The 22,028-nt window shown below is 43.8% G+C and overlaps 1 protein-coding gene across 3 annotated transcripts in view; it reads left to right on the top strand.

The window, feature by feature from the left end:
* Positions 1-22,028, top strand: part of PASD1 (PAS domain containing repressor 1) — a 53,250-nt gene that overhangs the window by 12,185 nt on the left and 19,037 nt on the right. For 2 of the 3 annotated variants that reach the window (XM_075107068.1, XM_075107070.1), the window contains exons 2-10: positions 11,605-11,696; positions 13,202-13,258; positions 14,642-14,796; positions 15,572-15,663; positions 17,501-17,590; positions 18,653-18,773; positions 19,964-20,077; positions 20,763-20,881; positions 21,753-21,835. In XM_075107068.1, coding sequence (XP_074963169.1) covers positions 13,227-13,258; positions 14,642-14,796; positions 15,572-15,663; positions 17,501-17,590; positions 18,653-18,773; positions 19,964-20,077; positions 20,763-20,881; positions 21,753-21,835 — 806 coding nt within the window. In that variant the 5' untranslated portion in view covers positions 11,605-11,696; positions 13,202-13,226. The remainder of the gene's footprint in view (positions 1-11,604; positions 11,697-13,201; positions 13,259-14,641; positions 14,797-15,571; positions 15,664-17,500; positions 17,591-18,652; positions 18,774-19,963; positions 20,078-20,762; positions 20,882-21,752; positions 21,836-22,028) is intronic. The other variant, XM_075107069.1, reaches the window with a different exon arrangement.

Consider the following 22,028-nt stretch of genomic DNA (forward strand, 5'->3'; position numbering starts at 1 on the left):
GAGATATCTGTGGATGTTTATCTTCTCTGTTCTTCTTTCTGAAGGAGAGTTTTGATTTCTCATTTTTCTAGTGCATATCAGTGGTATCATGCAGAATGATGAACATGATTGCAATTAATTGTTTAAATATTCTTTTATACCTGAAGCTTTCAAAACAAATAACCATCTTCTGGGGAGCTAGTTGAGAAGTGAGGTGGGCAAGATAGTGCAAAGGAGAACATTGGATGTGAAGTTAAAAGTGCCTCAGAGAAGAGAAAGAGAAGTGGGTGGGGGGGTGTGTTTTAAAGAAGGAAAGAAAACTGGTTGAATTATTAACAATACCAGTAACATAAGTGGCAGCAGTTCTTCCTAAAAAAAAATTTGTAAGCTTCAGTAGTTCGAATCCAGCCTTGGTGTAACAGCAATGGAATTACACTTGGATCAACGTCTTTTCTGGTGCATAAGTCTTCTAGTGTTACTTAACGCAAATACTACAAATGAGCATGACTTTGTCCAAAATACGTTTGCTGACTATATTTATTATCTGTCTTCTTCACAGTAAACAAGAAGAGACATCTGCAGAGAAGATTTGGTAGCCGTAGAAAATACTTTGCATCGTAGTGTCTAACTGGTGCCGTTATGAGCTATTCTCAGCTCAAAGAGCTGTTCTTTAGGGCAGCTGAGACACAAATGTATATTTGGTTTTGGGATCCTTTGCAACCGTATTCTAGATTTGTAATGCAGGAAGTAAAACACTGAATGGAAAAGTGCACTTCAAGACAACTGTGAGTGATTTTGGAAATTCTGAGTAATGAGATGAGTTTTCTCACAATAATGCTCAAGTCCAGCCCTTAATCATACACTTGAAACAAGTGGGCTCAGGCCTTATGAAAGGTGTTTACTTATTCAGCTTTAAGGCACAGGCCAAGAAATAACTTGATCGGATTAGCCGGGTTTGAATAGGAACAGCAGCAAATAGAATCAAATGAGTGTGAACGATGCTGCTGTGCTCTCTATTAGAAAAATATCTGCCAGCTGCCGTTGTAGACTATAATCCTGCAAGATGCTGACGCCTCTGGTTCCTATTGCCCGAGGGAGCTGGGCCGGGGCACTTCAGGCGCCCGGCTCCCATTACTCAGCTTAGTCAAACAATGGTTTTTCTCTGAAATCCTTCTTTTCCCTGTTATATAAAGGCTGGTTCTTTTCTACCTCCTCTTTCTTGAAAGGCTCTTGATGCTTACAGGGACTGGGTGCATTGCTGGTTATTCTCAGCTGCAAGATTACAGAGATGGCAGCGGTAAGGTCAGTGGGGCATGAACACGGCTCAGCTGGAGAGCAGATGTGAGCAGATCATTTAAGGAAAGCAGCTGAAATTCTCAGAGCCAAATGAGGATAAGACAAATTTTGAAATGTAAGGGCTTTGTTTAAATTCCTTTTGACTTATGTGCACATTGTACCTGGAATGCTCCAAAATTAAACACACCAAGAGGGTAAAGAAATTTCTTATGCTTGAACTTGGATGCATGAAGCCAAAGATTGAATGAGGTCAGTTACCTCAGCTGCAGTGAATCCTTTGATATTCATTCAATGTATAAGTAGCTAAAACTCTAAGTAAGCGTGCATGGGAGACTTTGAATTTTAACTACTAAAGCTCTCTATAATTTTCTCACAGGTCTTTTACATAGACTGGACATTAGGAAGCAGTTCTTTACTGAGAGGGTGGTCAAACACTGGAACAGGCTTCCTGGAGAGGTGGTCAATGCCCCGAGCCTGTCAGTGTTTAAGAGGCATTGGGACAATGCCTTTAATAACATGCTTTAACTTTTGATCATCCCTGAAGTGGTCTGGCAGTTGGACTAGATGATCGTTGTAGGTCCCTTCCAACTAAAGAGTCTATTCTATAGGGCAGTTTTACTGTTCAGACATCTAGTGCTGTTCCACTTCTGCTGTAATACCACTGCAGGTCTCCTCAACCTGTTTTCTCATTTCTTCTGTCTCTGTGTGAGAAGTGAGAGGCGGGCTGGTTCTGGGAAATTCCACCATTTTGGCAGCCTTTGGGTTTGAGATTTGGGCTGAAGTCAAGAAGTTGAACTCTGAATCAGGAGCTGAATTCTCCTCTGGTATAGGGAGGCTTTCAGTCTGGTTCAGAACTATCTCTAATCCTTTTGTCGTAGTATTTCCTTTTTTTGAATAGCTTCCTTATGTATTGAGTTCCAGAAATTCCAGGCTGGTGATACACATGGGAAACAGATTGCAACAGAGAGCAGATTAAATTACTCAGGTCTAGGATTACTGATGCAGAACATTTTTTCTTCGTGTTGTTTGAAAAGGGAGAAGAGTCTTCCTTTTTTTTATTTACAGGAAGAAGTTCGAGATCAAATGACGCTGAGCTGCCCTTTCATTGGTCAGTCAGTGATCACCTGAGGAAAAAATAATGAACTGGGTTTTTTGCCCCCTCCTTCATTTGAAAATCTGTTCTTACCAGTGCTGCGTATTTAAGGGAGTTCTAAGACTATAGTCTGATGCTTCAGGAAGCTTATTTTAGGATGGAAGACTTGACTGAGTGCCAGTAGACAGAGCTAATCATCAGGACATCTGGATTCACTTCTTAACTCTGCTGTGTGACCTTGGGTCAATGATTTAGGTCGAGCTTTTCCAAAATGTGCATTATTTGTAGGTGCTTATGCTGGGTTTCAACATTACTGAAAATTAGGCTGTAACTGTTTAAAATTCAGCTTCCCAAAACTGGGCCACTCATAAAAAGAGAGAAGTAAAATGTGTGCCCCTGTTTCCTCACTTGTACAACTAGGATACAACTGTGTTTATGGAGTGCGTTGAGGCTTCTTGATGTAAAAAACATTAGAGGAGAGCAAGGATGGCAGCAAACTGCTTGCAGAGCATCAGAAAGTACACATTGTTCAGCAGAAATCAAAGGACACTGAACAAGAACCAGATTTCCCAGACCTCCCACTTTACCAGCCAAAGGGCTCCCCAGATCATGTAGAGGACCAAGCAGATCTAAGGAAGTGCAGAAATGACAGAGCCAAGGATAGCCGGCTATCTGCGAACGCTCTGTACAGCACCCAGCTGCCTTCCGTGTGTTGCCCAACAGCAGCGGAGGAGCAGCTGAGTTGCCCTTTCTTGGAGGGGGGATCCAGGGGCGTAGCACTGAGTGTGGGCAGGGCAGCGCAGGTGTAGCAAGCCGTGTGCTTCCAGGAGGCTCTGATCTGTGCCGCATACAGTCAGGCTGTGCGTGCCAGAAAGGGGCAGACCTATCTGTGCGGGTGTGAATCAACTATGCTAAACATCTGGTCATGGAGTGGAAGAGTCCTGATACTATCAGGCCCCTTTCATTAAATGGGCTAGGGAGTTGGCAGGCTCCTCTTGCTTTCACGGGTGATAGGAGCGTACATCACTTTCACAGGCACATCCTGACTGCAAGATCGACTGTGGTTGCTCTTGGGCTTTGAAGTGAGTTGAGACATATTTTTAGGGCAATGGCCAGGGAGTACTGTCCATAGACGGAAGATGTTTGAGTTTGAAAGAAAATCCTCCAGTCCACAAATAGCTCCCACCATCTGCTGGTCCTGCAACCTGTGAGCAGGTGGACTTTGAAGCCAAGTCACACACAGCATTCTTCTTCTCACCAGAGCTGAGCACTTTGGAAACGTCGTCCTGGAACCACCTAGGGCCCACTCCTCGCCCATTTCAAGGCCCCTGCTTTTAGTGTGCAAGGCAAGCAGCCCTCAGGCCTTATGAATTCAACCTCCAGCATAAGGAAACACAAAGCACAAGTGCTCGTCTCCTCATCTGTACCATCCTCAAGCATCTCAAATGTACAAGACTGAGAAAGACAAAGAAGAAACAAAGCAAAAAATGCATTGTTTGAGGAGAAAAAGGAGAAAAAGAGAACAGCTACGGACATGAATGCTACTATTGCCTCTTTCAATGAACTGGTAGTTGCTGGGAGTGGTATCTGGCTGAGAAAAGTAGAGGAGAAGGTATTTAGCTTAATTAGCTGATTTTCTTTGTTGTCTGATGATTACACTTATTTGTGCACAGGGTGAGCACAAGGCATAAAAGTAGGTAGTTTAATGACACAAAGCCTTTGTGTAGCTGTCTGCCTGGGATGAGTTTCACTTGTAGTAAATAGAAGAGAATAGGAATTACAAGAGGGATTTCAGGGTAACACATCCAAAAAGACAGCTTTGACGTGTTTGTCCTAGTATCTACACAGTTGCCAAAACAAAATCTGAAACCGAAAAAGAACCCAATGACCTCACTTAATGCCATAAATACAGTTGATGCAAGCTATGTCCTCCTGGTGGGAGTAACACACAGCACCTCCCAGGGAGAAGCTCCAGCTGGTGATCCCTGAAAACGGAGCACAAGGCGTCAGGGTGCTCAGCACCCGCTTTATAGGCAGTTCCGCAGTAGGTGCAGAAGCCAACACTGTCGAGTTAGCAGAGGGTGTTGGTTTCTTTTAAAAATGTTCCTAGCAGGTTTGTTCAGATAGTGTTGAAACTACTCCGAAGAAAACCCTGAAATTAGCCAGAATTTCAGCAGTAGATTTAGGGTCAGGTGTTGTCCGTATTGTTTAAGCTGCAGAATTAATGTCATTGGGTTTTTTTAGCTTGTTGAGCCACTCTTTTCATTGCTGAAACATATTGTGTTAACCTTCCCACACACACTCCCATCCTTCGTGATTTGCCAGAAAAGTCAATATGATAGAAAGTGGCCTGAGGCATGAGAGAGGGAGCTCCGCTCACCTTCCCATTGCATGTACCCGGCAGGAATGGTTACTTAACTTCCAACATCAGGAGGTGAGCGGTGCAGGATGTCACCACTGCTTTTCTTGGTAGAAATAGCTCTCAGTATTTTTTTGCAAATTGCTCTGAAGTGAAACATGTGTTTATATATGTGTGTCTGTGCGCCCACCCACCCACACACACACATTCGCACCGTCAGGATCAGCCATAAGCAGAAGCAGAGCTTTAAGAGCATTCATATTTGCTGGAAATTTTGGAGAACATTCTGTTTAAAAGGCTTCTGACTGTTAGATTTCAATACTGCTGCCTTCTCTTTGGCTCTATGTGCCTTTCCTGGAAATAGTCCCATGAAAACACGCATCTCAATTTCTGCTGAAGGATTAACTATGGACAACTACCTTTGCTCCCAGCCTACACGAGGGAAAACTATGTTATTATTTGAGGATTATTTGGCTCTATGTATGACTGAGTCAGGTGTGTTAAAGAACTGTTTATAGGTGTCGTGGTTTAGACCCCGTCAGCAACCAAGGACCACGTAGCCGCTCGCTCACTCCCCCCTGGTGGGACGGGGGAGAGAATCAGAAGAGTAAAAGTGAGGTAACTCATGGTTTGAGATAAAGACAGTTGAATAGGTAAAGCAGAAACTGTGCGCAGAAGCAAAGCAAAATAAGGAATTAATTCACTCCTTCCCCTGGGCAGGCAGGTGCTCAGCCGTCTCCAGAAAAGCAGGGCTCCATCACACATAATGGTGACTTGGGAAGACAAATGCCATCTCTCCAAACATGTCCCCCCCTTCCTTCTTCTTCCCCCAGCTCTATATACTGAGCATGGCGCCATATGGTATGGAATATCCCGTTGGTCAGTTGGGGTCAGCTGTCCCGGCTGTGTCCCCTCCCAGCTCCTTGTGCACCCGGCAGAGCACGGGGAGCTGAAAAAGTCCTTGAGCAGTGTAAGTGCTACTTAGCAACAACTAAAACATCTCCACATTATCACTGCTGTTTCCAGCAAAACTCCAAAACATAGCCCCGTACTAGCTACTATGAAGAAATTTAACTCTATCCCAGCTGAAGCCAGGGCAATAGGTTAGATGTCATCATTTCATACTGCAACACTATTTACCTTTCCTGTAGTAACTGAAGGGCTACAAATGAACACAGGTATTCATCCAAGACTGCAGAAGAAGTATTATTTGCATTTATGCATATATGCATTTTTGTCGTATGCTACTTGTGCCAGTTGAAGTGTAGTTTTGTACTACTTAAGGTTGTGAATCAGCAGTTCTGCCTTTTGCCATGTTTTGAGAGTTTTAAGGGGCTATTAGACAAATTGATGGAATTAATTAAATGCATGCCCTTCTTGTTACAGAAACTCTGGAGACATTTTAAATAATATGCTACAATGTTGTATCTTGTACCTACAAGGTTCAGTAATTTGCTGGAACAGAACAAACCTGGCCAGCTATTTTCTCCAGTATCTGACAAAAATCCTAGAGAACAAAATGTTCCAGTAATGGTCTTTTATTTTCAAGTGCCTGTTAGTTTTTAATCCTTTTCCCCCTTTCTTTTGTCAGAAAATGGCATATCCTGGTTTAAAAAAAAAAACAAAACCATCCAAAAAAACAAACAAAAACCCGACAGACCACCATTGTTCCTCCCTGTATCTTTCATTTCATTTCTATGCTGAATCACAGTGTTCTGATACAGCCTTTTTTATGGTGTAATTGTTTTGTATAATCCATTTTCTTTGGGCACCTCTTAGCTTCTGTCTGAAGCTGTTGCTGTTATAATGAATGTAGTCATAAATCTGTCACAGGTAACAAGCTGAATTTAGAGCTCAATAAACCAGGGAAGGGTATGCTGTAGATAAGTGAGTGCATTGAGATGCAGTAGGTACAATAGCAGTACAAAAAGTCCACTTCTGACAGATTAACAAAAGACGACAGAATATTTGGTTCCCTCACCGATTCACCACCATTACCTACATTCCAGTAAACAAAGATGCCGTGTGAAAATATAGGTGCAGTCATGGCACATCACCTTGCCTTGACACCCCCAAAGAGTGAAGGTGTGTGTTAGCTGCCACAGATGAGTGTGCTGTACTGGACCATTTCCCTCAGCCATCCCGCAGTGGAGATGTAGGGTGGTGCTCCTGTGAAGGATGGAGCTGCACGGCTCTACCGCTCAACTGAGGGGGATCCCAGTTCCTCCAAAGGGTCTGAAACTGGAATTAGGAGCTTTCAGGCAGGACAGGACCCAGTGCTCCTGGACCTGGACAAGGGTGGTGTGGGAGACAACTGTGCGGAAGACACCCGTCTGATCCCCACCAGCATGATCCCTAAGGCAGCGTGTCCCTAAACAGAATTTGGCAGTCGCACATGCCTCAGACCTGGGCAAGCCGAGAGTTCCCACAGTTAAATGGCTGACTGATTGTCAATACTGAGATCATGATAACAGTTTTTTCTCTTCTGAGAAGAGGAAAGTGAAGAACGTGGAGAAGAAAAAGCAATGGAAAGATGAAGGCAGATGACATGAGAAACAACAGGATGGAGAGAAACCACATTCAAGAAAGATCCAATTCTCTGAATTGCAAACCAGTGGATGTTAAGTAAGGGGGATAAGTGAAAGAAGAGCAGGAAAGAGTGAAGAACAACAGAAGGCAAGGCATGGCAAGGAAAGGAGAGGGTACAATGCAAGCAGGAAAAAATGAGCTAGTAGGTCAAATAATGCAGAGATGCAACTCCTTTGCCACATCTGTTTTAGACTTCGCATTTCTGCGTCATGATTTCACGCTGGGCTGTGATGCGGTGGTGGCGAGGGACTGCCATATGGGGTGCTCCGGCAGAGGGTAATGCTGAGGCCATACTGAGCAGCTACCGCTGCTGTTGCCTGCTTGCTCTGGCGCTGGGACAAAGCCTGCCCAGAAGCATTTGTCCCAAAGGTGGGTAAGTTTGTCATCGAGCCAGCTCAGTGTAAGAGAAAGACCTTTGCAGCGGAGGGCAGTGAGAGCCGCATGGCTTTCCTCCGTGCTCTGTGTGGCGGGCGAGTGTCCGGGTACTCAGCGGTGGGTGGTGTGGGACTGGTGGCAGGGCTTCGGTGGTCTGGTGCGTGAACAAAGGCAGTGATCACTTCTCTGCTAAACTGCCATAAAGATTCAGTGGCATTGTTTGGTTTTTCAAATGTCATTTACATTAGCATCTTATAATTGAATAGTAGCACTTCACTGAAAAGGTTAAATTCTGCCTTTTAAAAATTAAATCAGCTGTTCAGCTGCCAACTACAGTCATGCCCTCCTGTTGCCTCAAGAAGAATGAAACATTGGCATATTGACATATAAATCGTATTGCTGGAGAATGCATTAACTCTCTTATTTATGACTGCATTGTGCCACAAAGTGATGCATCTTGTAATTGAGGACTCTCTGCTGAATTAGTTGCATGTAAAATCTGTGGAAATTATTAGCACAGCACATTTCCATAATTAAAATAATTTCTACAGTATAGATTTGAAGACTCTCTAACTGCCGTACATTACTCAAATGCAAAATTTTATTAAAATTTAAATACAAGCACAACAAAGTTTTTATGGGTAGAGAATATTTTAAATTAGAGCAGTTGATATAGTTGGGAAAAGCAATCGAATTATCTGGGTTCAGGGACCATTTCTAGGTGACCAGTGATCATTTATTTGTTGCTAATCACAAAGAAATGTGCAGCATTACACTGGTAGAGTGATCTTTGCCTTGCCATCAGTGACATAACCAAATAATTAAAATTAAAGCTATAACGAAGCATTTATAGGAACTGTTGGTTTCAGGGGATAATTCTTACTAATGTGATGTTCCATTAAGAATTATCCTAAGGTAATGTTAATATTTTGATGATTTGCAGCAAGCCAATAAATAAATGTTTTCTTTAGTCAAAAGTTTGTAGTTTTAGATAGCTCGTGAAGTCGTACAGTTCTGCAAAACAAAGAATTTTTTAAAAATACCCTCTCCCATTCTCTCTTCAGTAATTGAAAAAGTGCCAGAGTATTGCAGATAGCATGAAATAGTGCTTTAACTATTGGCTGTGTATCTGAGAAGTCCATTTGTCTTGTTAAGGCTGTCATACTACATTACCCTTTCTGTAACCCTGGAAACAACTTCAAATACTGTGATATTTGAAATGTCTAAAATATAAAATGCTATGAGTGTTTTTTCAGACTCCCTGTACAAGGGAAGAAAAAAATCTTTTCACTTCACAGAGGGCATTAAGCAATGATGGATGTGCAATTCTTTGTAAGAAAGCTGATCCTCACCTATTGCAGGTGGGGGTGAAAAATAGTGCTAGCAGCATGCTAATGATGCTAGCTAGCAACATGACAAGTGTCCTCTCTCTTTACCTGCCCATATAGTTCAGGAATCCTTCTCTCCAAGTGTTGCAGGAGAGGATTTTCAGGAGGCAATAAATAAATTTTGATCCCTCTGGTTAATACAGTTAAGGTCAAAGCGATTCTGTCTGGAGCTATTTTAAATACTCTTAACATACAGACATACTGCTGTCAGTAGTGCTAAGTGCCTTATCTTGCTGAGGAGTGTATACAACCCTTACGAAACTATTCTTAAGTATTCTGGTTACTATATTTAGCTCTGGCTCATAACAAGACAAAAAGCACTTAGCTAAATGTGGTCCTGAAGTGCTTAATCCAGTTAAGAATATTTTGTCCTTAGGTGTCTTCTACTAAGACTTTTTGTAGCTCACCATCCTGCTGCATCATGCAAGAAGCATGTGTGTTTGAGCCTGTGAGTTCTCTTACGGCCGTTTATTCTGCTACAGCCTTGAAGTCTGGTGTTGACTGAGGACACCTCTCACATTCATTGGGGGTGTCCCACTGGGCCTGACCTGGGAAGTCTCATTCCTCTGCCCCTTACAGCTCACATCAGCCGTATGGCAGCGGGATGTGGTAGCGGCAGCTAGAGACTGGAGAATCTGGGCTTTGTTTCCCAGTTTAGACTCAGTGAGCAATAACTGGACTGTTGTCTCTCTCAGTGACCACAGCTTCCCTCAGCTTCCTGCTATTCAAGCTGTCTGGGAGGGCGGCCACGTGTACAAGGTAGAAAACCTGTCAGGCTTCCCGGGAGTTTTCAGTTTTCATACGACCTATGGACAAGGCAGTGTGAAGGTTTCTGCAGAAAGCTTTGCACTAAAAGCTTGGGAAGAATCCTTTTGTTTGGCTGAATTTTTGCATACTTAAGCCCCTATAGAAAAAACATTTCCTGAAAAATGTTGATAAATCTGTGTATTCACAAGCATTTTTTATAATTTAACCCATTGCTTTAAAAAGAATTTTCTTTGTACCATTGTATCTCTGCAATTATTACTAGTTAGCAAAATTTCTGTATGGGTCATTCCTCTAGAGGAGAAACAACTGCATGATCTTGATAGAACAGCACTGACCAATGAGCAGCAGTGACTAAGATAAGCACCTCAGTTCTATGAAAGCTCAACAGGGTAACAAATAACATCACACACTCCTTTTGAACTAGAATAAAAGCGTGTAACTTGACCAGCATACGATGACAGAAGCCTAGTGAGATTGACTCTGTTTAAACTTGTTACGCAGGTGTTGTTGGCAGCTGCAGCTGCACTGGGGATATCGGGGGTTGCGTAAGATTTTCCCTGGAAATTCATGTCCCAAACTGAAAATGACCACTTCATCCCAACTGCAATTTTTACTGAATCACTTACCGCTGAAACACATTACGTATTTTATATGTTAATCCTGTACTTTGTCAGAAGGTTCAAGCCTCTTGCAGGTATCGTCCATATTACATTTACCACCCTATCACACTTTATCTGAGCCAATTTTTTTTACCAAATGGACTGACGTAATTTCATTTAGCTGCAGTGAGCAGGAATGTGGCCTGTTGTCATCACGTCACTCACCTAAACCTCCTCTCAAAGTACTCTGACCATATCAGTGGTCAGGATCTGTGTTGTTCACCAGAGTTTGCAAATATGTAATCCTTGGTAGTGGCAACAAGTTTTTTGGAGTATCTTGAGCTGACATGGGAACTAATGGTAACAGGAGAAACAGCCATGAACTGGCTCAAAGCAGGGAGGTCACTTCAAGGGCATTAAAAGCTTGTTAAATTTGGAAGCCCAGCATTTGACTGCTGTTGATATCACTGTCTGTCGTGGACAGTCTGGTTGCATCCGTATCCTTCCTGAGAATGAGGCTCCTCTGAAGCCAAACTAATTTCAACAGCGATGGTTTCAGAGAGGTGGGCACTGTGGTATGGGTATAGTCAAGAGTTCAGGGTGTTCATTAGTAACCGTTTAAATTGGAAAAAAAACAAAGGAGACGTGTGTGTCCCGTCAGTCGCATACCTTAGTGGGAGGCCTTAAATCCATCCACAGGTGGGTGACTGTGGCTTGCACTGACTTTAGGTGATCATGTTCATCTCAAAGGAGGTTTTTAGTTGCAAGATTGGATAGATGAAGTATGGATCATACTTGCTGGTTTTCATAGCATGCATGCCAGGTAAATTGTCATACTTTGGAAGGACTCTGATCAATCCTCAGTGGCCCCACGCTAGTAGGGTCACTTCTCCACTCTGCTGGGCCACGGAGCTTTTTGGACACGGGAGGTCAAGCTGGCCTTCCCAGCCTTCTGCAGCAGCAGGTGGTGCACAGAGAGCCAGGAGCTTGAGAACATGGGCCAGCTCCCATTCCTGGAGGCTTTGCTGAGCTTTCACCAGTTACACCTGAGCATGTTTCTAATTTATGGTGGTAGACATTTTCAGCTTGAAGTGACTGCTGCTCTCTAGGCTGTCTTGTCTGAAACTGTGTTTTGACTGGGTTTGCTTTTCTTTCCAGGATTAGTTTTTCTCCATCTCTATTTACATGGTGATAAGAAGTGCTAATCCCACCCCATCAGTCTGGACTGATGAATCTGAGGAATAGAACAGGTAATTTTTAATTTGACTCGTAGCTTTCAGTGGCTGAAGCAGTGAGAACCAGCTCACTGCTGAGTGAGAACCCTCCCCATGGAGTACATTCCTATTCTGGGACAAAATTATTCATACAGTTTCTTCTGCCCAGGTCATAAGCAGGGAAAGAGATCCTTCCCCAGAGCAGGAAAGGGGGGTAAATTTTTGCAGCTTTTACTGTGAGCAGCGTCTTTGACTTCCTCTCAGTTGTGGGTGGTTTTATTTCATGTTACTTTTAGAGCCACCAAGTTTTTTTTGCTTGGAGTAGTCTCAAAGCAGGGAAAAACATTTGGATGTACCCACTGAAAAATGCCCCTTGGGTGGTGGGCAGGGTGGAGGGTTTTGCCAGTGAAAATGCTCTCTAGAGCTGGAGGTAGATTGGCGCTGATGCCGGGGATGGGTGAGATGTCCTCATTGGAGGTGTCTGAAGGAGAGGCACCCCAGCAGAGCTGACCCAGGTGACGCTGTGTGGGGTGATGGCAGCCAGCTTGCCTCCATCTGCCTGGCTCCCCGTCCCTTAGATTTAGCCCATCTGAGTCTCAGAAGGCAGGTCACCAGTGAAGAAGTTACCCTCATGTTGAATTCTCCATCATTTCACAGGGCTTGAAAGTACCATGTCCTTACTGGGAGTTGTTGCCAACTGTTCTCCTTAGCTGTGCTGCAGGAGGTCAAGATAAAGCAAAGACAGCAGCCCACAACGACTGTTGTGGTGCAGGGACATATAGAACCCAGGGAACCCAGGTCACATTCCCTTCTTTTCTCTGGTTAGTGCTGGGAGAGGAAGTTTTAACTTCAAGTCTTGAATCCCGATGGCAGGACACAGCTCAGGTGGTGTGGTGGAAGCCCACCAGTGCAAGCAGCAGTCATTAGCTGCAGGGTGCTTTGCATGAACCTGGCTATCTCATCATCTCCTAGGTGTCCTGATAGTACCCTGCTGTTGCCTAATACTAATCCTTTGGGGGATTAGCACAGTTTCCTTCTTCCCCCTGTGCCCTTCCACTGGGAAAGAAATCTCAGGTGCTTTTCAGGCATTGCAATGCTTGAAATCAACCAGCAGCCTGTTTGATTTCCCAAAACAGGACCAGGTGCAGTGCTGCCTGATACAGACATCAGAGTCAAATCGGCTTTCACATTTGCAGGGGAGATGCTGATTCCTGTGCAGAGTTCAGTACTTCAGCAGGGTTCCCCATCCTATGGCAGAGGGGAGTGCAAAGGCAGGCTGAGGGGCTGCTGCTTCTTAATGGTTTCCCTTAAGTCATGCTTATTGTAGCTGTATGTTTGGGCATATAGCAATAGTTTCACTTCTGAAGCCTCAGTAGCTGACAGAACAAGCAAGAAACTACATACCAAGAGTGGAGTTTGGGAAAGGGAAGATTGAAGCATTCAGGAGGTCATAAAATACAAACTAGCAAGCTCCATATTCTGATATACTCAACAAGATCAAGGAATATGTCTCAGTAAGTATGTCTGTCTTTTCCTTCCAGAGCCCTGTGTTGTTTAAACGAACTGATGGATGAAGATGAGAAGGACAGGGCAAAGAGGTATGAAGGGATGCACAGAGCACCGAGAGTGGAAACACTCTCGGGGGAGAACTGTAAATGCTGTGTTGTCCGATGCTTGAAAAAGTACTCGGGACCACTGATGTCAGAGGCAAAACCCCCATGCAGTTTACAGGCTCTGTATAGCAGACCACAAACAGCATAATTATGTCACCATTTTCAAGCTTTTCATAGTGTGTTTGACCACCCCTACAACGGGTTAATCAGATAAGCAGTCCTTAAATTATTTTGTTGTGCCCTCAGTCTTGTGTTATCCCATGGCTATTTATTATCTTGATGCAGGACTCCTGACCTCTGATTTTAATGACATCATGCAGTGCTGCCCACCTGGGGTAGAGTTCCCCGTGAAACTTAGAGAGCAGTCCTGCTTTAGCACAGGTATGAGTTAGCCTCCCTTCAGAGAAGCATTTGGCTCAGTTCTAATTAGTCATCACACATGACTGCCAAAACAGAGACGGCTGTGACTATAAATGCTGGATCTGAGAACCTCCAAATGCCAACCTGAATATGAATGGAAATGCTTTCTGGATACCACACTTGGTCTAGATCACAGGAAGCAAGTATCATCATGAATACACTTGTAAAGAAAATTAATTACTACTGGAAGAGGTTGTATGGAAATAGAGTTATCTCAAATATGAGCGTTGGAGAGAACATTTTGGAAGAAACTGTTTTTAATGGAGGGGAAAACCCTAATAAAACATTGTTAAATTGTATTAATGCAAGCTGGAAACTTGCCTGTGGTTTCTGCAGCCAGACTCTTAACATTCCCAGTTTCATATATCACAGCAGCAGATTTTCAAAACCAGATACAAGAGCAGGTGCTTGACTTCATTCTGCAGTTAAGATGTCTCTGCATAGTATTGTATCTCTATAAGTTATTTTTGCAAGTACAAGTCAGGTAATAGGGAATCCTTTGCATTTTGAACTTTATATGTGTGTGTACTAACTGCAAAACAGAAGTTCATAAAAATGAGGTGGGCAAAACATGAGCACGTAGATGCCAGGACTTCTCTTAATAGAGAAATTTTGCCCGTTACACTTTCATCTCATTATCACTATTTTTGAAACAATGGGACCTGCCGCTGAAATGTATGTAAGGATACACTCTTGCTCAAATGATCGTAAATAGTATTTGTTTCCTCCAGGTGTTCCTTGTTGATGGTAAGCTCTGTTCTGCTGCAAGGCTCTAAGCCCCAGCAAGGCACTTACACCTGAGTCTCAATTTTAAAAAATGAGCAGGCCCAGCAGAGTTTAGATTCTTGTATTTAAAGTGTTTTACTGAGGCAGGGCCATTTACCTCTCCCTGGGTCGAGCTGTAGGTCCTTCATTTTGCTTAATGGTATTTATGTTTCTGTCACCCAGGGCATCACGCAACAAATCTGAAAAGAAGAGGAGAGACCAGTTCAATGTCCTCATTAAAGAGCTTTGCACGATGCTGCAGGGCCACGGCCACCCTCTCAAGATGGACAAGTCCACAATATTGCAGAGGACCATCGACTTCTTACAGAAACAGAAAGGTACTGGGGGGTGCTGGCCTGCTCCCATTGAAGGCACTAGCTCTGCATCTCTCCAGCAGCCAGTTTCCACTCAGAAGATGAAAACTGTTTTTTCCATGCAACTAAGACCTCCAGAGAGGATATGAACCTAAGCAGGGGGCAGAATAAGGCATAGCAGTTGGCCTCAGGAAATGGACTAGGCTTGAATACAGTGATGACCAGTTAAACACAGATATACTTGAAAAGATGCAGTGCTGTATGCTTTTTAATGTAGCGACACAGCTCCATTTCCCTCGCTGGCCTCCACACCCCCTGGCACACTTTGTACGCTCTCAAACAGAGCACGAGGGAGGAAGAGCTGAGGAACAGCACGCACTACAAAAGCCAGGGGAAAGGTGTTTCTCTGCCCTGTTCCCAGGTCTCCTGGGGTAGGACATGGCTGGGTGCAGCCTGTTCTGCTGCCTGGGCACTCCCCTGAGCCTTCCTGAAACAGCTCCAGAGCCTCTGCTCACGGTGATGCTCAGCCACTCTGAAATTAGCCCATTGACCTTAATTTTTGAAGGATTTCTTCAGACCTTCCAAAATGTCTCCTCTTCCTTTTCTTGATTTCTAATGCATTTGTATTGTGATGGCATGGAAAATGACTGTCGCGTACAAGAAGGCTTTGTGTGGAGAATGATCTGAGGATGTTTCCTCAGAAAGCCTCTTAACAGAAATCTAGTGTTACTTGAAAATGAAAAAAAAAAAATTTCAACTAGCATGAGTCATGTTGCTTTTTTGATGTTTTCTCTTTAAGAAATCACAGCACAGACAGAAGCCTGTGAGATTAGACAAGACTGGAAGCCTTCATTTCTTAGCAACGAGGAGTTCACCCAGTTGATGTTAGAGGTAAGAAGACATTAAAGCTGCATAGATTAGTGAGGAGTAATCAGTTCAGTGTAGTAGTACAGGGATATAGTTCCTTTTCACCTGTAGGTCCCCATAATGTTAATGATTTCTACTCTGCTGGCACACATAATCCAAACCTGACAGGAACCAATGTTGTGATAAATGCTTTGCAGACACAGAATTAAAAATATGATTGCATCCTCTTAAAGATAAACAGCTTTTCATTTAGGAATGAAGACCAATTTGGCCTGGTGAGAGAGAGGAGAAAGAGAATTTCCCTTCGCAGAAGAGCTGCTAGAGCTAGCAGTTTTAGCAAAAACTTGAAAGGACCTGGAAAAAACAGAGCAGCTCTCTTCCTCCCACATCCCATTAGCCAGGCAGCATTTACTTTGCTGCCTGTGCTGCTGCTAGCTCTGCGGTGCTGTACTTGTGATGTATCTTTTGCTTGGATTGCCTTTAAGTGCATTCGGGAGAACAGTTCTGATACTCTCACCTGCAAAATGCTTAGCTGATCTAGAAACAACCCATGAGCCTACCCTTTTGCCTTTCTTAAGGATGCTGCTTTGGGTTTGTGCTGCGTGCTGATCTGGCAAGGACATCTCCTACCCTGCGTGGGCAGCTGTTGCTCTTTGCCCCACCAAAATAAGGGTGTATGCTGGGCTGAGCTGGGAGGTGCTGCAGTGCCTTAGTTATTCTTTTTCATCAGGACGTCATGACTCACCTCCCTGGAAAAGTCTGTTCGTTCTTTCTGGGAATTTTTCTCACCAAACAGGCTAGTTTGTTCTGGCTGAGTCAAAATAAATTCCCCCCTTAGAGGTGGGAGCAGAGAGAGAGAGCGCGCCCTTTAATAACCATTGGCTTGATGGACCATGTTAGACTATTGACCAGTTCACTTAAAATCAGTGTTTTCTTCCAGAGAGGGCTTATTTTCAGCAAAGGCGGAGTATGATGGTGAGGTGGGGAATAACTGGCTGTGTGGGAAGATGGTGAATGCTGCAACTTTGGCTCCCCGTAGCTAAGCTGCAGAGCAGCCTAACAGTATCTTTAGAAGAGTTGGCTTTGTGCATGGTGCTGACCAGAGATTAAGAGGTTAAACCTCCCAGACCTTGGTAAGTGTTAGAGAACAGGGACAGACACTGGGTCAATGGTACAAAAAGATGCTGTGAAGAATAGGGAGAACACCCAAAGAAAAAAGCACGTGCTGTGACTTAAAAGGGACAGAGAACTTTGACTGTGGTACAGAAACTGTTGTGAATAAGAAGAGAAAACAAAAGAAACTTCAAAATTGTTGTGTCACTAGCCTGACAAATGAGTGCTATAAGCAAAATAAATAAGCCTTTAGATCTTGTCCGTATTGTCTATAAAATGCATTGTATAATTTTTCTGTCTGTGCTTATCCATCCATCTGCCGATCCATCTATCCACAATGCTGGGTTTGCCATGATGATATCTAACATCTCCTTACGCACCAAATTGGTTAACTATTGTGTAAGTCAGAACACATAATGAAGTGACTAAAGTCACCAGGATTGTGTGGGTGTAGAAATTTTAACCACCACTGTCTTGCTTCATGTTAAATAAATACGCACTGGGTGAAAAATACAAGTCAATTTGATATTAATGAGCAAAGAAGAATATAAGAAGAATGTTGAATTAGACAGCATGTGTAATTCTTTTTTTTTTTTTGCATTGAACTATCATTTCTGTAATTGTTTAATGTTTGTTTTAGGCCATTAGAAGTATCACCATAGAATAAATTAGCCTATTATATTTTAAGTTGTTCCCTTGCCTAATTCTTTTTATTTTTTTTTTCTTTTTGCCTGCCTTTTGTCATTAGGCACTAGATGGCTTTCTCATTGCTCTTACCACCGATGGGATTATTATTTATGTATCTGATAGTGTTTCGTCTCTGCTCGGACACTTACCGGTAAGTTCTGACAACGCAATGTGTTGAAGAATCATTCCCCTGCCTCAACACAGCCCCGGCACTGCAGGGCTGGTTTTGTCCAACCAAAAAGGCAACTGACTGTGGGTGGGAGAAAAACCAACAAAATCTTAGGGAGCTTTTCAAGCTCCTGTGAATAACAGATTCCCTGTCAGGGTCTGCAAGTTAGCTAAAAAGAACCTATGCAAAATCACTGTACTCGTAGCTCACCGCTTCGTAGCGCATCTGAAGGAGGGTCAGGGTAGTGCTTATCCCACCAGGTATATGGAAAATCTCGTGCTTGTGAAATCTGTGCATGCTGAAGCTCTTCTCAGATAATTTAAAGATTATTTCAGGACTGAGTGTATGCTCTTCTAATGTCATTGGGGTTTTTTCTACTTTGAGCCCACAGTCTTTAGCAACAAATATGTGGCCTCAGTTTTCTGGGAGAATCTCTAGGCATCAGTTAGCTGTTGGGTATAGAAATTTCTTCTGGGCCCTCGGAAACAGTAACTCTATGTGAGGGCAAATTTGAGCACACAGTTAACCTGGCTGAATGTCCTAGTGTGCAAAGAAACAAATACGTGCTGACATTTTGGTAGAACTCCTTTAGTCAGGATGCGTGGGTTTATCAGCACCGAAACGCTTGCAGGTTGAGCTGATTTGGCCAGATGTTCAGCCTAGAAGACAAATGGAGGATGTGAGGAGGAGCTCTCCCACTTCTGTCTTGTGTTTCTAAAGGGAAACGTTTACAATTTTAGTTTTTATGATATTTCTCATCATGTTGTATTCCTGTGGTACCAGGGGTTCTTTCCTAGCTTGCACCTGCTGAATTGAGGGGCAGCCTCTGGGATCCGTTCAACCTTTTGCAAATAGATAGCAACCCTGGGGTAAAATAACCTAAGGGTTATATTCTGCCCTAGATCCGTCTGCAGATTGACTGGGCTTCCTTGTCTTACGCATCCGCGCTAGACCGGCAGTGTCTGTGCTCTGCTGTGGGTTGAAAAGCCGTGTGGTTGTGTCAGGCTGTACTGCTGAACATGACAAAGCATTCTTTTGTATCAGTCAGATTTGGTGGACCAAAATATATTAAACTTTCTGCCTGAGCGGGAGCAGAGCGAGGTGTACAAGCTCCTTTCTCCACATGTGCTCATGACAGATCCTGTTGCAGCTGATTTCCTAAACGGTAAGCTCTGCTCTTGTCTGTCACTCAGGGAAATTTGCCAGAGGCAAACAGCTCCCAGGGGAGCCTGCACAGGGCTCTCCAGCTATTTAACTCTCCTGCCTGCCACTTCTGTTTTGCTGCAGTTAATATTTCTGGGTTTTAATGCAGCACATCATCTAATGTTCCTACATGCTCCCAATACTTGGTCTTTGATACAGACTGCCAGTGTTTTACTGTCTGCTTTGTATCATAGGACAGTGAAGTTGCCCTCATTAGATATTTTTCCCAGCGCAGGTTGCTGGACTGAGCCTGTGAAAGGAGTGAGGGGCTTGGGGGAAAGAAAAGGGTAGGAGAAATATCAAAGGGTTTTGGCAGTCTGTGTTCCTTTGGAAGCTTGCATGTCTCGGGACACCTGAGAAACCCAATATGTAACTTAAGCAACAGCATTCCTATCTGAACAGTCCACCCGGATCTCTACTGCTGGCTGCTGTCCCACTCTCAAAATGTCCCTTTGCCCCAGAAAATATCTCCAGCACCAGAGCAGGCAGCAGTGTCTTCCTAGCAGCCACGTTTCACCAATCCTGTGTTGAAGGCCCCCCTTCCCCGGTGGGTTCACCGTGGCCAGGCAGTGCTAGCCTCCCCTCTCCACTGCCCTGTAAGCATCAGTGGGAAGTGGGCAGCCCTCGTGCTCATGCTCTGCCCTGGGGTTGGTTTCCTTCTCACTGAAGACCACATAGCCTAATCCATGGAGTTCAGACCTTGGGCTGAAAACTGAATAAGAGCTTGGCACAGTGCCCTCCACTGCTAATGGAATGGCTTAGGGTGACTTCAGTGCCCTTTGGATCTGGGTGCCACTGAGCAGTGCCAGAGCAGAGTACTGCAATATCACTTAACAGCTTTGCAAGAAATCACTCATGCACAAAGTTAGGGGAAAATACTGCCGACGGGCGTTGCCAGGGCTTCACGCCCAGCGTAGTGGGGTGGCTGTAAAGCCATGGGAGGAAGGGTAAGAATACATTTCCTTAAGCAGAACCAGCTGATCATTGCTCCTAGTAGTTATATATTTACTTACAGGTATCAGGAGCATCCCAGCAGGGTGTACTCAGATACCTCAGCAGCAGGGTTGGTATAAACACCTAAATAGATTTGATATATGAAGTGCAGACTTCTAGTAACATTGTGTATGTCTCCCTCTCTTTCTCTTATTCCAGCAGAAAAACAAATAGAGTTTTGCTGCCATTTAGCAAGAGGCAGCTTAGATCCGAATGAACCCCTGATGTATGAATATGTGAAATTTGTAGTGGATTTTAAATATTTTACTCACGGTAAGTTACTGCTCCAGCCTATCTTTACCTCTCTACCTCTTTCCTTTAAATTGTGTGTTGATCTGTAGCCTCCTAAAGGCCTTGTTTCAGCTGAAAGTGCCCTGTAGTTGGCAGGGATGGAATGAGCTGTGGATATATTGGATATATTTTTCATATAGAAGGGGGGGGGGGGGGGCCTCTTCTGTTAGTCAGAAGAGTGCACTCTTCTGCGTGCCGTGCTTCAAGAAGTGATACCAGACTGATCCTACTTCCATTTGACCCACTGCCAATTGTAAAAGTCTCCATATATATAAATAACCAGTAAAATGTGCTATAAAATATGATGTTCTGTTTCACTTGTGGCAATCAAATTACACTTTTTAAAGATTAAATAGTTTGAGAAACCTATAAAATCTTGAATCTTGCAAACGTTAGGTTGGAGAAAGGCTGACAATGAGATTGCACACTGCGAGCTGCTCAAAGCTGCCTTGTGAAGCTTCCCTGCAAGCCAGGGGTAGGTGGTTACAACTGTGTAACTCAGAGCCTAAAGGGTCGTACTTTAAATGACACCAGCGTGTATCAGTGTGGCATCGCCTTGTGGGTAGGAGGAGTTTGTTGCTTGGGTTTCATCAGTCATTGTACCTGTCTTAACATGAAAAGAAAGCTCTCCTTCCCCTTCTTAAATAAATTGTCTGGTTGTGTCTAGTGCCTACACCCTCCTGTAATGGCTTTGAGTCAGCTATTGCACGAGCTTTCAGGTCAGCCACGGAGGAGCAGATTTGCCTCGTAGCAACTGTTCGTCTTGTCACACCGCAGTTCTTAAAGGTGAGAGCTCTGTGACTTCCCTTCTGTGTGGGGATCAGCTGGTGCTCAGTGGCAGAGCTGCACTAGTATGACGAGCTGTGTGCTCGGCTGTTGCAAGGGGAGCCACGTTGCAGCAGCCTCTCAAAGAGGATGTTTGGCAGCACAGATTCTTTGTGTAAAGGGTTGGTAAATGAGAGAGGACACGGCTGTGTTTGTGAGTGGGAGATGATGTAAGTATGTATTCAGGAATGACGAGATATAAAGCGGGAGCTGCTTTTGAGAAGAGGCGGTTGTGTGGTGGGGTGTCTCAGAGCAGTCAGCCCAGGAAGCGCCAATACAAGGTGACCAGCTAAACCACTTGAAAAGTTGCAGCCTTTAAAGAAATACATCCCACCTATCCTATGTGTAAGAAGGCCACCTGCATCTTGAAACACTGTGAGCACCGTGCTTCATGGGCTCTTTCTGCTGGTCTGTAAGTGCCCCGTGGTGCAGTGCAGTGATGACAGGGGCAACAACCGTAGGCGCTTCTCGCTTGGGAGACCATTAGCCAGCTCGGTTTGAGGCTGGACGTGGTGCTGGCATCCATCTTCAGATAGCAATATTTACAAAAAGCTGGGGAATTTTGCCTAAAGACTGCAAGATGAAGCCCTTGGACTATTTGTCCTAGCTCTGAAGTTCAGCTCAGGGTAAATTATTCATCCACTTTTCATCAGTTTAGGCATCTACAAAACAAGGCTTATATGTTCCTTGGAGGAAAATAGGTCAAGTGCTTTAAAAGCCATGTATTTTGCTAGTGTTTCTTATACCAAGAAAATGCATCCTTGGTCTTGTTAGAGGGCTCCTTTTGGCATTTCATAGACTTAAACATCTGAATGTGCCAACTATTTTGCAGGAACTCTGCAATGTTGAAGAGCCATGTGAAGAATTTACATCGAGGCATAGTTTGGAATGGAAGTTTTTATTCTTGGACCACAGGTAAGATTTGGGTTTTGTCACTGAAAAATAAATAAACTGTAGTTTAAAAATGGAAAACTTTGTGTAGGTATTGCCTGAGATCCCAAGTAGAATAGCTATAGTTAAATGCAACTGAGTAAGTAATAAAACTCTGAATTTATTTATAAGGCACCGTTAAATGCTTTGCTCTTTTCTCTATTTTAAGCAGGTAAGG

The sequence above is a fragment of the Phalacrocorax aristotelis genome, chromosome 11, assembly GCF_949628215.1.
Source record: "Phalacrocorax aristotelis chromosome 11, bGulAri2.1, whole genome shotgun sequence".
Taxonomy (NCBI): Eukaryota; Metazoa; Chordata; class Aves; order Suliformes; family Phalacrocoracidae; genus Phalacrocorax; species Phalacrocorax aristotelis.